Source organism: Cimex lectularius, unplaced genomic scaffold, assembly GCF_000648675.2.
Source record: "Cimex lectularius strain Harlan isolate CLEC.00 unplaced genomic scaffold, Clec_2.1 scaffold156, whole genome shotgun sequence".
In the NCBI taxonomy this organism is placed as follows: Eukaryota; Metazoa; Arthropoda; class Insecta; order Hemiptera; family Cimicidae; genus Cimex; species Cimex lectularius.
In genome coordinates, this window is record NW_019392760.1 from 335,048 (window position 1) to 351,691 (window position 16,644).

At 35.7% G+C, this 16,644-nt stretch overlaps 1 protein-coding gene across 8 annotated transcripts in view; it reads left to right on the top strand.

Moving 5' to 3' along the window:
* The window catches only part of LOC106669848 (transient receptor potential-gamma protein), a 239,892-nt gene that overhangs the window by 181,033 nt on the left and 42,215 nt on the right, over positions 1-16,644 (top strand). For all 8 annotated transcript variants that reach the window (XR_002910373.1, XR_002910374.1, XM_014399653.2 and 5 more), the window contains one exon: positions 14,822-15,023. Coding sequence is in view for 6 of the 8 variants with exons in the window: in XM_014399653.2 (XP_014255139.2) it covers positions 14,822-15,023 (202 nt within the window). In the remaining 2 variants the exon portion in view is untranslated. The remainder of the gene's footprint in view (positions 1-14,821; positions 15,024-16,644) is intronic.

The window sequence follows — 16,644 nt, forward strand, 5'->3', positions numbered from 1 at the left end:
AACTGGATGTAAGCCCATTAATTCACGCTAATAAATTACATCCAAATATTCATCTATGTTATCCCAAAATATTTATTATTCTCCATAGTAATTGGGGTTAAGCCCCTTTATTCACGCTAATAAATAATAATTACACAAGCACAAAATACTCGATAATTCTCGGGGTAATTGGGAATAAGCTCTTTCATTCACGCTAATAAATTACATTCACACATTCATCCACACTACTAAGAGAAGTACATATTCCTCAGCGTAAGTGGGGATAAGCGGCTTTATAAGAAGTAATAATAAGTAATAGAGTAATAAATTACATTTACTCACATTACCCCAAATTACTCCAGTAGGCTGTAGGTGTTGGTTTTCTAGCCTTTTTTGTTAAATTAAGTAGATGGGGTAAGCTTAGGTACGAAAATTGCTTGTTTTTGAGGGGATGTAACAAGCCAAAAAAGAACGTTAAGAAGACTATGAGACTGATAACAAAATGGATCGAAACAAATCGAAAATGTAGAAATTAGCCAAAGATGTTTTTTTGAGACGTCACATTCCACAAAAACCAACAATTTTTATGTACCTACCTAACCTTATCTACGTAGAACAATCCTGCATATTTTTTTGTTTATCCTATGTAAAAGGAAGTATACTTTATAACTAAATAATCTATTTGGGTTGTCAAATCCGTTGTGTTCCGGGCTTGATCAGCGCGGATGTGCAAAAAGCAGCTTACTTAGTTTACCATGTTCGAGCAGCTTGTCAAATCGATGCTGTTGCGTAAAGGCGCTAAACAGGAACAAAATATTTAAAAAAGAAAGCTTGGACACGTCTAATATTTTTTTAGCATCACAAAAATGTTTAATTCAATTCGGTGATATCACATCACCTTCGCCTTTCCCCCTGTTAGTATAAAACAAAAGTTTATACACATTTGCTCACAAAATTGCAATCAAAGGTTTTTTTTCTAAACTGTCAAACTCCCTTACAATTTAAGTCCAATATTTTGTCTGATAATCTAGGTAATTATAGTAATAATCATCAGTATAGTATAATGACCAAGCGGATTGCTTGATTTCATCATTTTTTTAATAAAAAATATCTTATCTGTAGACGATACTGATTTCCATGTTATTATCATAGTCAACCGATCCTCAACCTTTTCTTTTAATTATTCAGAAATCGTGAGATGCGGTCTGAATAATTATCGATTAACGGTCACTAATTACCTTTTTTTTTCTTTTTTTTAAGTTATACCATTTTATATGTTTAAAGAATTCAGGAAGATAATACGTTTTATTGATGTTCAAATGTAGAAGCCTTACTTCCCATTTGGTTCTGTCTGCAAGTCATAGCCCCCAGGGATGTAATGCGTTTAATTTCTACGCATTTCCACACCGGCCTCGTCCAGACAGTTGCTCTCAACGACTGACAAAACAGTTGGGACAATTTATGTCGTGATTCCTCATTCCGGCCCGTCACCCGGTTCAGAAGCAAGCCTCCCGTCTCAAGTGCTGATATACGGCTGAATTCACTCTGAGTGGAAAGTTTATCAGTTCTAAATTGGCCCCGAGTTGGGTCCCTTTGGCTTCCAAAGCCGGACTTAAACGCAGCCGCCCGGAAACCCTTTTTCGATCCTAAAGCCGTGGATTCTGGGCGGTATTCGCTTCCAAATAAAACTTGTGAAGTTGTAAACTTGCTCATTTATAAGACAAAGGAGAGAAAGTGGCATCATCAAACATTCAAACGCTCCGATAATCAATGAATCGGTGTCTGTTGCTTCCTACCCGATCCAATTAATTAGCACGTTGTCACAATGATTTCACCGAATTTAACTGAACATAACTTATATTATTCTTTCTATGTAAGGTCTTGGTTGTGATAAAAAAGCCAGTGTCAGGAGCGGGATTCGAACCCACGACCTTCGGCTAAATACGCTACTGCAATACCACATGAGCTACCGTGACTTCGATCCTGTCGGACACCAACTCTCCATCTCAACCTACAACCGTTCAAATTTTCCCTCTTTTTTGCCATTTTCAAATCAGGACTGAATTCTCGGCGACAAATGAGATAGCCACGGAGAGCTTTAGTGATGTACGGTTTTAACCTACGGAGGACCACCCGAACGTAATCGGGAGGCGTAGAAAAAATATAAAATAAAATAAAACAGTTGTTAAAATAAAAAATTATTGAAATATAAAATAAAGAAATGAAATAATAATGACTCACAAAGCTGTTGTTGTGGCGAATGATAAAAGGTGGGGAGGAAATAGAAGGATCCAGGAGCGATGAAAAATAGGGTATTTGGGGAGGACGGCCCACTTACAAGTACCAGCAACTCCGGCGTTTTGGCGAGGTGTAAAATCAATCCAGAAAAAATTCCAAGCGATGTTACAAGAGATTTTACAGAAAGCGGTCTGTAGAAAAGCGTTTGCGGGTTCAACACAAAAAATTAAAAAAATGGAAAGCGGTGCATGCTGAGAAGCGACTGATGTGTGGTACCCGGAGTGGGGCGGCCAATCATTTAGATCTGGCTTCCCGGTATAGGATAATAAGTAAATGATAAACAAAATATGCGGGCGTTCTTTAAAATAAAAATGAAAATCCGAACAGTGAAGTGTACTTCACTTTAATCAATTAAATTCACTATTTTTCGTGTTCCGCTTGACCAATTAATAACATTCAATTAATTAAGGTTTTTAAGTTGAGATAAAAAGTCAGTGTCAGGAGCGGGATTCGAACCCACCTTTGGCTTGATACGCCGCTACTCTACTACTTGAGCTATCGTGACTTCGACCCCCTCGGGCACTAACTTCCCAGCTAACCCCACCTTTTGAATTTTCCCTCCTTTCACCGATACGAACACTACAATTATATTCAACGGTCATCACAAGTTACATTATACTTTCTATGTAAGGTCTTGGTTGAGATCAAAAATGAAAATGGCAAAAAAGAGGGAAAATATGAACGGTTGTACGTTGCGATAGGGAGTTGGTGGTCGAAGTCACGATAGCTCAAGTGGTAGAATTTTGGCGTATTTAGCCGAAAATCGTGGGTTCGAATCCCGCTCATGACACTGCCTTTTTTATCTCAACCATGACCTTACATACAAAGAATAATTAATTGAAAGAAGTAACTTGGTCAATTGACCACTAAAACGTAAATGGATTTATTTAATAACTTGGTTGGCTTTTTCAACAATTTCCGTTATCTACAGTGATTGGTCGGTCTCACGATCAATTGGTTATAAACAGGGTGAGTCACCCAACATGGATCGAACATAGTAGATAATGGGAAGCTGGAAGCTGCCTGACATACCAAAACAGTGTGGACAGACCAAAAGAATCGGAAACACCCAAACAACCGGTCTTGAGCCCGCAGACCCCAAGGAAATCTCACGATTTAATAAAGCATTCTTCAAAGCATTTCAGCAAAGCGTCCTCTGTTAGATTGACAAATTGAAATCGCCTATTTTTAACAGTTTAAATCATAGGAAAATACATCAGTAAGGTTCATTTTTTTTTTTTTTTTTTTTTTTTTTTTTTTTTTTTTTTTTTTTTTTTTTTTTTTTTTTTTTTGTAAAAACGATATATCAAAATCACAAGTGTCCGATTTTCTCATGATAAATTATAAGTTTACCAAGACCTGATCTCGATTTTAAGCTGATTTATTATTTGTCGAAATTGGTGGTTAAGCACCGCATGTAAATGATTAACATGGGTAAGCGTTATTCGTGAATTTACGATCTGGCAGAACGAACAGCTGTGCAACAGGGGAATTACAAGAAATTACACTAGCAGGGACCAGGGTCAATCAACCCAGTTAAATTAAGACAATATAAATATATTTAAATATGCAAGACGATTAACTGAACATCAGATAATATTTTGGTAATTATAAGACTAAATTTTTCATTTACCTTCATTTTTTAATAAAAGTTGAGTGGTGGTAGACAACTTAAAATTTTTCACTTCTTCAACTTCAACGCACTCTGAACTTTTTTGATTAAATTAAAATCAGATCAATTCCTAGCTGTCTATATAGCCTTTCGCACGCTCCCATCACACTAGTTCTTTTGTGATCCAAATCAGATCGGTAGGAGAAAAAAATGTATTGCTTTATCTAAATGCATTATTAATAAATGTATTATTTTTTAATTTAATAATACTGTTTAATACTTCCCGACTTCCTTCCCCACCCCTACAAAATCCAACGTATATAAACATAAAACAGCAAAGTGAATGAACGAATAAACAGTTATTAAAAAATACTTGTACATTATGTTACATAACATTCATTAAGCTGGGGAAGTAGCGGGGCACTTTTACGTCCTATTTCAAAACTTTTTTCCTATCAACTCACCTAGTCCTAGTTTGTTATTATTTTTAATTAATCAAACAAGAAAATAGTGGGAACAATTTTCTTAAAAAACCCAGTAGGTATCAAATAGGATAACAATTAACAAATGAATTAACAAAAATGTGTTAACAAAAATATAAATAAATAAATGAGATTAACAAGAACAATGCAACACTAGTAATTGAATTATCACAAATTGTCTTATAGTATCACAGCTCTGACACTTTGAGTGAGTACAATTACTTTGATTGAATATAAAATTTTCTAGTATTGTGTAAATTATTTTCTTTTTTTAATCTAAAATTTTCTAGCATTGTATAAATACATTTTTTTCACATCCTACGAGTATTTGTAAAATGTAAACAATGTTGAAGATGATCTCAATAAAGATCGAAACGTTGGCACGATAAAGAAAATATTTTTCTGAAACCTACATCACACCAGACCGCATCTCACGATTTCTGAATAATCATTTTTTCAAAATGTGGAACTTTTACGAACCGAAAAACAATAACATATCTTTATTCGATATTACTAGTCAATTTTTTTTAAATGTTGTGAAAACACTCTCTTAACGTAAAATATTATTAAAATAATAATATATATATATATATATATATATAACTTCGTCTGTAATCTTATAAACATGTGTAATCGATACACAAGAAGCTTCACGAACTCAGTAGCTTAGGGTATCTAAATTTTGAATATTTGACGACTTCGTACGAATAATTCCCGATGATTCATTATGGTTTGTGGTTACTCGGCAAATGCATCGGCATAGCTCAATCAGCGCTTTCGCTGGGGCTTTGTACCGTGCCTATGCGACGACGTACATCAAACACACCTCAAAGCCAATCAAGCCTACTCATTTGAGAACGTACTCCACCGCCAGACAGTTAATTAAATCCGCCTTTACATCTCTCGCAACAAGACATATCTCAACGTCTCATTCTCATCTCGGTCCATCTGGGACTCGTTTCCGTTTCCTTGCGTGTCCTTGTTTCACTCTCCAGTAACTTTTTTCACATGAGAATCATGATACGGCGGATTTCGGCCTGCGAAGAGCTGAATACAACCATTATTTAAAAACTGTTACCAGGATTTGATCTCATAATAGGAGAAATCATGAACAAATTACTCAATAAAGTAATTTTAAAGCTAACCCATTTATAAAGTTAAAATATTTTCCTGGTGGCCGATATCACAATCATAACGAAGTCTGGCAAACCACAGAAGTTTCGACAAATTAACTAATATCTCTTTTTTCACTGATTTTACAATTCTACGAGAAACTATTACTCAAAATAGTAAAGCATAGAGCAAAAGCGAAATGTCGCTTTCAGTAAACTAGGCCAAACAATTTGTTTATGAAAAAAAGCGAATACGTTTTAAGCACCCTTTAAAGTTCTTAATACAACAAATAGGTATTTTTGAATTGGGGCATTTTTCTCTATTATATACTATAGTTATATGGATATTTACCGAACGACTTGATGGATAAATAAGTTGGGATAGATATAGGTAAGAAATTATTAAGTTAGGTAAATTTAGTTTTTTTTCTCATTCACTCTCTCTCACTCTCTGTCTCTCTCTCTCTCTCTCTCTTTCTCTCTNTTAAAATAATAATATATATATATATATATATATATAACCTACATAAAACCTTTCACCTCAAAGAAGCCGACTCCTCATATAAAAATGTCTTTCTATACCGACTTAATTCCCCACCCCCTCAAAATCCAACGTATATAAACATAAAACAGCAAAATCTCACTGGCACTCTCAACACGACACGCAAGAATGGCACAATTACGTGGAAAACAAACACTTTGAAGAAATACTTTGATTGAATATAAAAAATTTTCTTTGCATTGTATAAATTCACTTTTTTCCACATCCTACATGTATTTGTTAAATTTAAACAATATTTGTAAATCCCAAGCCCTGAAGACGATCTCAATAAAGATCGAAACGTCGGCATGTTAAATCAAATGTTTTTCTAAACCCTACGTCACACCAGACCGCATCTCAAGATCTCCAAATAATTACTATTTAATATTATTTTATACAATGTTAGTATACCTATGTCCTATTCCTCTTTTGATTTAAAAACTTTTATAACAAGAAGTGGACTGGAAAAAGCAATAAACAAGGTTTAATTAAGGCAAAAGAAGAAAATACGCGATAATGAAATGTTAAATAAAAATCTAAAACAAAATTTAAAAATTTTATCTGTTCGTCTTTTTTTTAATTTTTAATTTTTTTTTCATTTTCCTTAGCAATTTACATTATTTTTACTTTTTTAGACCAACACTCAATTATTAAACGTTAAAAAACGTGAAACTTTGATTAATATATAAAAATATAGACAAATCAAGTTATATTACAAGTGGGCGGAATTTTTTGCCTTTCAGAGTATGTATATTTATTATCTGTCAATATATTAAAGGAGTTAAGTGGGAATTTAGCCTTTGCAACCCTATCAGTAAAATGGTTAAACAAAGATTTCAGATTAGAAACTTCCATTCATGTATGCTTGTAATGTCATTTTTCGCTTTTCAAAACTTTGCCCTTATTCATGAAAATGATTTTTTTTTAAATTAATTTTTAGATTACATTGCTGGCAATATTGTATGATTATTATTACTAATATTTATACCCCTATTAATATAGGGTGTTTTCCATGAAGAATATATGAATTTAAATGTCTCTAAAAACTCACATCGAGCCAACATTTTACATTAAACTCATGGTTTGTTTGTATGTGTGTGTGTTCTATTGTTTTTATGATAGATTTTTATTATTACGAGTTACTGGATTTTGTGCCTCGTGAAAAAGCAATCGTGCAAAAACTCTTTTAAGGTTAATCCTATTTTACACCTTGAACATTTCAGAAAGAGGCTTTTATTTTGATTTTCCCCTAAGACAAGAGGCTATTAAATATTTTGTAAGTATTTACTTTTTACAAAGTAAAACACCTCTTAACCCTTTTACCGTTGTATCTTTTGAAGCAGGGGTGGGGCTTTGTTTAATTAAAAATGTATAAGATGTACAGTGGTATGGTGTGAGGGCGACAAAGGTGTACGTCTTTGTCCCAATCTTATCCGTTTTTTTAATTTTCCATGGGGTCGACAGCATAAAACAATTGTTCAACCGGGTTGTTTTATTAATTATTTGCCCTCCGGTGATCAAACAAGTGCGGTTTTTAAAAACCACTTTGTTTTATCCCAACTCCTGTTGGATATGGAGAAAATAAATTGAATAATAAAAAAACCTGTTGAGAATAACGATTAGCTTTTTTAACCCCCTAGAAAGAACGGTTTAAACTGTTTTAATAAACTAAACTATAAAATATTTCCATAGGTAAAAAATTCGTGAAAACAGGAAAATTTATAAAAGTCCCTAAAGTAATTTTCATATGGCTCAAGTTTTTAACGTAATCTTCTACTTACAAACAATAAAACTGAAACTGTTCTCTTGGTCAGAATATTTGTGCAAAGACAAAATTGATTTATGTATTTTATGTACTGTGTAGTTGAGATGAAAAATTAATGTCAGGAACGGGACTCGAACCCACGACCTTCAGTTTAAATAGGACCAACTAAAAAACGTGAATCTATACAATCATGAAAGATCTACCAACACAAAGTGTAATATAAATTTAGAAAATTATTCGGAGATCGTGAGATGCGGTCTTGTGTGACGCAGGTTTAAGAAAAGCATTTTCATTATCGCGCCAACGTTTCTTCAAACTTTATTGAGATCATCTTCAGAACTCAAAGTGTTTGTTTTCTGCGTAATTGTGCCATTCTTGTGTGTCGTGTTGAGATTGGGGCCTGAAGATATCGATATTTATTTAGAAATCGTGAGATGCGGTCTGGTGTGATGTAGGTTTCAGAAAAACATTTTGGTTATCGTGCCAACGTTTCGATCTTTATTGAGATCATCTTCAGGGCTCAATAAAGATCGAAACGCTGGCACGATAAAGAAAATGTTTTTCTAAAACCTACGTCACACCAGACCACATCTCACGATCTCCGAATAATCATCGATTAACGGTCACTAATCATCACACATTAATTTAGAAAGTTCGCCTAAAAATTCACAAATTTGGGGGTGATATACAATCGCAGCCCTTGGAATTATATTATATTCGTTTAAAATATTCACTTTTCACCCAAATTCACTCTATTGTTTCTTCTTAATAACTACTATATTTGAATAATAGGTAAACAAGTTTTACCTGTTTTTAAAACATAGATAATAACAACTTTTAGTGTAGACTACGATCCACGTTTTTCTTACCAATAATTTAACCAGAATTTAATGGACATCAAATCCGAGTTAGCCTTAATTCATTTTTAATAAATGGATTCGGAATGGACCTAGGTACGGCATTGATTTAAAAAGGAAACTCGGGTTCCATCCTTTCATTGAATATTGATAACAAGTTCTGAACACGCAGGTTAAGGTAAAAAAATCCGAGTTATCAGATTCATGTAATTCTAACAAAGACGGGCTAGTCAGTGTATTGATTTTATTGGTAATGTAAATAAAATTGGCCAGAACCGGTTAACATTTCTAAATATCGCGCTCAGTGTGTGACAAACGACAATCCAAAAAACACATCAAAATAAAAAATTCTTTAAAAAATCACACCAGACCGCGCCTCACGATCTCCAAATAATCATTGGCTTATGGTCACTAAACACCACACATAATTTTAATAAATTAACGATATTGCATATTGCACATACTCTCTTATATTCACTGAAATTCGCTCATTCTTTACATCTAATTTCTATATTATTCCCTGTAACATATCTCTCTCTCTGTCTCTCTCGCACTCCCTCTCTCCCTCACTTTCACTCCTGTCTTACTCTCATTCTTTTTTTACTCTCACCCTTTTCTCTCTCACTCGCTCCCCATATCTCCCTCTCTCTCTCTCTCTCTCTCTCTCTCTCTCTCTCTCTCTCTCTCTCTCTCTCTCTCTCTCGCATGCTCCTTTCTTAATCGCATTCTTTTCTATCACACGTGCTAGCCCCTCTATCTCTCTCTATTTCACTTATTTCTTACTCTCACTCTCTCTCCCTTTCCCTCTCACTCACTATCTCTCTTTCCCCCTCCCACTCACACTCTTTCTATCTCCCTCTCACTCACTCTCTCTCTTTCTCCCTCCCACTCACACTCTTTCTATCTCCCTTTCACTCACTCTCTCTCTTTCTCCCTCCCTGTCTCTAACTTTCTCACTCTCTTTCTCCCACTCTCTCACTTTCTCTCTCTCTCACTCTCTCTCTCTCTCTCTCTCTCTCTCTCTCTCGCTTCTTATATTATTCTTCACTCTTTTCTCTCTCAATCCCCCTTTATCTATGTATATAATCTCTATCACTGGCTACCTCTTTCTCGTACACACGTGCGCGCACACAAAAACAAACCGAAAAATATGAATTTATTTGTCACCATTCCTCTTCTTGCTTAATTACACAAACACACACACACACACACACTCGATATAAAGATGTGGACTAAAAAAAGAAGACAGTATAGCCCTAGTGTTTCGGTGGTCATACACAGGATGAACTTTGATTTGTTATAAAATTGCATTTTATTTTATTTATTAACAATTTTGCTTCCAATTGTTCTATAAAACGTAATACAACATGCTGTACTCTCTAAGGTGTTTAAACAAAAACAACCTTTTTTTTATCTCTTTCACACCCATGCCATTTCTCTTTTTTCACTATATTATTGCACAGTTTAATCAAGTAGTTTGGTCGATTATGATGCATACCGTAATTTATCCGGTATATTTCATAACTCATGCCTGGAAGTAATGGCTTAGAACATCAGCGTGTGTGGTTTCGACACAATTAGCCAACTTTCGACACGTCGCGGAGGAATGAACTTCCAATCATTCTTGATGATGATTCCGGAGGTTAAACTGGATGAAAACGAGTGAAAATGATGAGTTTGACAGTTGAATTGAAACGTCTGACAAGACTTAGATCCAATGTGTCACCCTTCGAAGGATTCTTAACGAAAGGAAAGTAGTTAAACTCGAACGAATTCTTTTAATAACATTAACCCCCTAGAAGAAGCATGTTGGAAGTGAATTTGACAAAGTTTTCGTTTCAAACTTCTTTCAAGTCACTCAATTTTAAACTTTTCTCAATGTCATTTTCAGTCGGTTAAAAGTCCCCCCTTTAAAAATACCCTGCCAAATTGCGACTCAAGGTTTTCATATTTTTTTAAACCTTCCCAATCCAAGTGAAAAAATACTCTAAACGCTGAAATGGTCCTGAAGCCGTCCGGTTATTGTTTTTCCTATTGGGACAGCCTTCGTTGCAAAATCTGTTGCAGTTCATCTTGGGAAATGTGGGAAGACGCGTTGCGCCATGTCATCAACCTTTCCTCACTCCGACTTTCGACTTCGGAATTCTTCGGATTGCTGCTCTCGATTATCTCAGATTTTCATTACTGGATAAAATAATAAAATAATCCGTTTGTATAAAATCTATAATTTAAAATCGTTCAATCGTACGGGGATAATTTTTCTCAATTACTATAAACCGATAAGTTATAACATATAAGAATATAATAATAATAATCTTTTTTAACAAATAAAAGTACAATATTATACATTGTTTTCTTTAACCAATAAGCTAGACATACTCATAACCATCGAGGACTTCTGAGGGCTTGTCTTAAAACAAAAAAAAACGTGTAGAGATTAGTGACCGTTAATCTATAGTTATTCAGATATCGTGAGATGCGGTCGGGAGACCTCATCTCACGATATCTGAATAACAAAAAAAACTATCATCTTGATAGAAATAAATGAAAAGAAAATAATAATGAAATGCAAATACAATACAATTAATGACAATTGCTAAAAAATTAAATTTCACTACATATACAGGGTGTCGTCTCTTTTAAATGGCCCGGGTGAATTTCTCTTGAACTAATGACGCTATCAAAAAACAAAAAATACGGTATAATATTTTTGTCTACTCAATTTACTAGTTTCGTGGTCCGCTTGACCAATTAATTAAGGTTTTCAGTTGAGATAAAAAAGTCAATGACACGAGCTGGATTCGAACCAACAATCTTCGGCTTGATACGCCGCTGCTCTACCACTTGAGCTATCGTGACATCGATCCACTCGGACATCAATTTCCCATCTCAACCACACCTTTTTAATTTTCCCTCCTTTTTGTTATTTTTCAAATGTCGTGTAATCGGATTTGATTCTCGGCGACAAATGAAATGGCCACGGCATTAGTGAAGTGATACTTCATTTTAAACTTATTCAATTCACTAGTTTCGTGGTCCGCTTGACCAATTAATATATTACAATTAATTAAGGTTTTCAGTTGAGATAATCGAATCCCGCTCGTGACACTGACTTTTTTATGTCAACTTAAAACCTTAATTAATTGAATGTTATTAATTGGTCAAGCGGACTACGAAAAATAGTGAGTTTTGAATAATACACTATAAATTTTTAACGTTGAAGATAAACTTGATTGAAAAACTAGTCAATACTCTTGGATCCTTGAAACGACATGTGCGAGATATCAACGTTTAAAATAAACTTCCGGACCGATCTTAGTAGTAAATTTTATATAGTAAACACTCACTCCCTGCTTTAGAAAAGTACACTGACGGATTTAGAACGTAAGAGGGTGTAAAGACAAGAGTATATATTCATGGATAAGAAACAGAATCAGGTTTCTCTTTCTGAATTTTCTACTTACAATTTTACATTTTGTATTTCTGCATTAAAAGATTATACAGATTATTTAATGTTAGCGTTTTACCTTTAATTCCATCCACGGCATAATGTGTGGTGTTTAGAGACCGTTAATAACCGTCTGGTGTGACGTAGGTTTTAGAAAAACTTTATTTATCGTGGCAACGTTTCAATCTTTATTGAGATCATCTTCAGGGCCTAGGATTTATAAACATTGGACATATAATACATAGGATGTCCAATGTAGGGGGACGACTGGCACTTCAACACGACACACAAGAATGACACATCTACACAGAAAACAAACATTTTGAGCCCTGAAGATGACCTCAATAAAGATCGAAACGTTGGCACGATAAAGAAAATGTTTTTCTAAAACCTACGTCACACCAGGCCGCTTCTCACGATCTCCAAATAATCACAACATAATATTTTATCTATTTAAAAGTGTTACTTTTTTTTTTCTTTAAATGACCTTAAGTTTTCATCGTTAGCCATGGGATCCCTTTTATAAAACTAGATATTTCTTCACTCATTCACACGTCCAAATTTTGAGCTGATTTCATGAGATTATATAACTTTTAATAATTAAATAAATTGATAGATATATTTAAATAGAATAAAAGCAGCTTACTATTAGCTAAATAATTTCATGTGAATGAATAATGTGTGGTGATTAGTGACCGTTAGTCGATGATAATTCAGAAATCGTGAGATGCGGTCTGGTGTGATGTAGGTTTCAGAAAAACATTTTCTTTATCGTGCTAACGTTTCGATCTTTATTGAGATCATCTTCAGAGCTCAAAGTGTTGGCCTGGGCACTCTCAACACGGCACGCAAGAATGGCACAATTACGCAGAAAACAAACACTTTGAGCCCTGAAGATAAAGAAAATGTTCTTCTGAAACCTACATGACACCAAAAAGCATCTCACGATTTCTGAATAATTATAAATAAAAAATCAATAAATTATTTAAGGAATAAATAATCAATAAACTAATTAACAAATAAATAATCAATAAATCAATTAACAATTAAATTAATGAAAAAGTAATAACATGTTATCTAATTCTATTGTTAAAGTGTTATCCCACAGCTATATATAAATTCTACTAGGAACCGGTATATTTGTTCATCTTTTTGGAAAATTAAGGATCTGCAGTTTATTGGCTTGGCATTGATTACGGTCTGCCATAATCATCTCTCAACAAAATATTTCGTACGGTTCATAATAAAAATAATATGTTTCATATCTTCTTCAAGCTGGCATGTTCCACATAAATTTGTCCTTCTTTTCTTTATTTTATATACGCACATCCCACAAATGCCATGACCAGACTTAAGCCTGTTTAACATTGAGCTGTCCCTTTTTGTCCAGGTTAGTCCATGGAACTAAGGTTTCTTATATAAGTTAGGATTAACTGAGGTACAGAAAGCACGTGTACGTATGGTATCATTTATGATACGCCATTTCTTAATAATCTCCGCTTGGAGACATCATTTCGCGACCTCGGCCGGTATAGGGGCTTTAAGGATTTTACCGCTATTCAAAGCGCGTTCTGCTAGTTTGTCAACCATACAATGTTCTAAATCCGGACACGCGGGCTTTGGTTTAAAATTAAGTGTCCTTGTTTTACCTCACATCGATTATACTTAATCGCGAGAGAGTGATGTCTTCTTCGATTCAGACCCTCCGAGAAGGGTATGATACGTGAGAGGTTATCTGTCAATCCAGCACAGCGGCGCTTCCATTTCCTCTTAATCAAGGTTTTAATCACAGCTTCAGTGTGGTCAGGTCCGGACGTTAGGACGTCCCGGCATTAGCTGCCTCGTCTGCTTAGACCCTGTGGCTAAGGGTCTAGACAACCATTACCGTTTAGCCGAGATTCTACAATTCAGAATATCTCTCCGAGAAGAGGACGAAGAAAGGGCCCTGGGATGATGAGAGAAGTAACCGCGCTCAGGGACTGCAGAAAAGCTAAGCAGGGAAACCATCGTTTCTGTTGCTACCAAGAAGCAGGCGCACGCCATACCCTCGTCATACAACCCGTACATGAAACGGGGCAAAAGCCGGCGTACTTCGATCAAAGTTCCAAGAATTCATCTCCGTAATGGTATGGCTGAGTAGACTACTTGGCTGACCCGTAGAGATGGTCAAGACGAGAACTGCCCAGTTTGAGTGCAGCTCTCAGTTTTATCCCAGCTCTCCATAAGGCTTCGACGAAGCGTATTCTTGGCGTAGATTTGGTCTAAATAGGCCTGAAACCTTTCTGAAGGCCTTCATCGTAGTCTCTCGAACCTATCTACGCGCGTTATTACGATTGAAGGAAAAGACCATAAAATAAAGTCAAGGTCAGCAGCGAGTAAAACATTTTTACGAGGGTGTCACTTGAAGCTTGAATAATCTTTAGTTCTGATGTCAGTTGCATTTATTATTTTCAATTCTTCCCAACTGAAATATTTTTGAATATTTCCTGGGTATATATATATGGTGAGTGTGTGTGTGTGTGTGTGTGTGTGTGTGTGTGTGTGTTTGCTAGACTGCTTTTGCACGAGTATATTGGGATTGGGTACTAGATTGTTTCTTACTCTTCAGCATTATTGAACTTTGAGGTTCAATCGACTAAGTAAATTGTGAAAATTGATATCCTTCATTTGTTTGAAACCGGAAGCTTAATAAAATTTTAATAGTTGTGATTTATTTAATTTGTCCAGATGCGGATGCGAAGAGTGCGTGACTTCCAGGCTCGAGGACTCCCTTAGGCATTCCAGGTCCAGGATCCACGCTTACCGCGCCCTCGCCAGCCCTTCTTTAATCGCCCTTAGCTCAAAGGACCCGATCCTCACTGCTTTCGAGCTCTCCTGGGAGCTCAGGAGGCTTTCCTTTATGGAGCACGAGTTCAAGACTGAGTACCAGGTAACTTTAAGATAATTCTTTAACTCTCTCTCTCTCTCTCTCTCCCTTGTATTTTGCCATATTTCTTTGAACTTTTTTGTGTTCCCAATAATTGGTGTGAAAATGACAAAGTAAAATTAAAATTTTGATTTTATGTTTCTATTCGCCAGAGCTGGTTGTAGACGTTTTTGGTAAATTATCAAACTTGGAAAATAGATATTAATTTAAATGGCAAGGCTATTGTTGAGACCTAGTCATTTTTTTACATTGAATAACAACCAACGACATATTTCAAGGGCAATGACAACATAGACCAAATGGTATTTACAACTAATAGGGTCTTTTCTTATTTTCTTTTTACGTTAACCGTAACTCGTCTTATTCAAGTGGATTCCTTTTGTCCCGTTGTATTAAGAGATAAGGAAAGTAAATTACAGCAAGTTATAAAGGGGCGACTTGGGCCCGTTAATGCCATACCAAATCCCAGTGCTCAGGATTCTGGACTGCGGACAAATGCTGTCTCCATTTAACATTAGGAATAAAGTGCACTGGTTTATCAACAAATGAAAACCAGCCGAAATGAGTCAAACATTATTTATTATGTTTACAGTAAAAACTGACAATATGTCAAACGCTAGGACGGATGCATTGGTTGTCCAATGTTTAAATGTTCCTACATTAATCGAAACTAGGCAGACTAAATAATTTTAAACAAGTTATTATCAAGAAGTAACAATGAATACCTGGTATACTGACGGCTCCAAAACTGACAAGGGTACGGGAGCTGGGGTCTTCGTGATGAACACCTTAGGTTAGTTTTCCAGTCTCATCATAGCGATTGATCAATGCGCCAGAGATATAAAAAGGCTAGATATACATTCCCGGAAGATAGCCATTTTCTCTGACAGCCAGGCAGCACTCAGGGCCTCGTGCGAGGGGAAAGCAAAGAGTGTTTGGAACTGCATGGAGGCCCTGAGGGAAGCCAGCGATAGTAACGATCTGACCCTGGCATGGGTCCCTGGACATTCGGGGCATAGGGGCAACGAAAAGGTTGACACGTTGGCCAAAAAGGGAGCCAACATGGTCTCTCTGAGCCCAGAACCCTACTGCAGCCTAGCAGCCTGCCACAAATGAGGATACATCTTAAAATGGATCCTTAATGGGTCCAAAACCTGGTGGAACTATACCACAAGTATGAGCGCAAAAACATTCATAGAAGGACCATCCCCAAAACTTACTAAAGAATTACCGGAAGGCAACTGCAAACGAACTAGGATTCTGGGTTCCCTGACAGGGCACTGCCACTTAATGCACATGCATCCGATAGTACGGACAGAAGAAACACTGCACTGATTACTGCCAGGGAGAGGAGGAGACCGCAGAACATATTTTATGTTTCTGTGAAGGTCTGTGTACGTGCAGGTTTTTACAACTAGGACAAGAAAAATCAAAAGCAAGATCCTACCCCAAGGAGCCGCTGACAAAGCTGTCTAGGCTGGTTAATAACCTGAAGCTGGTCAGTGAGTTATAAAAAATAGGGGAGCACCATGGACCTATTCAAGTCGAGGTGCAACAAACATACTTCTCTATTTCATCCTTGTATAAAATTTCTAAAATATCAACATATGCTGAATTATTGATG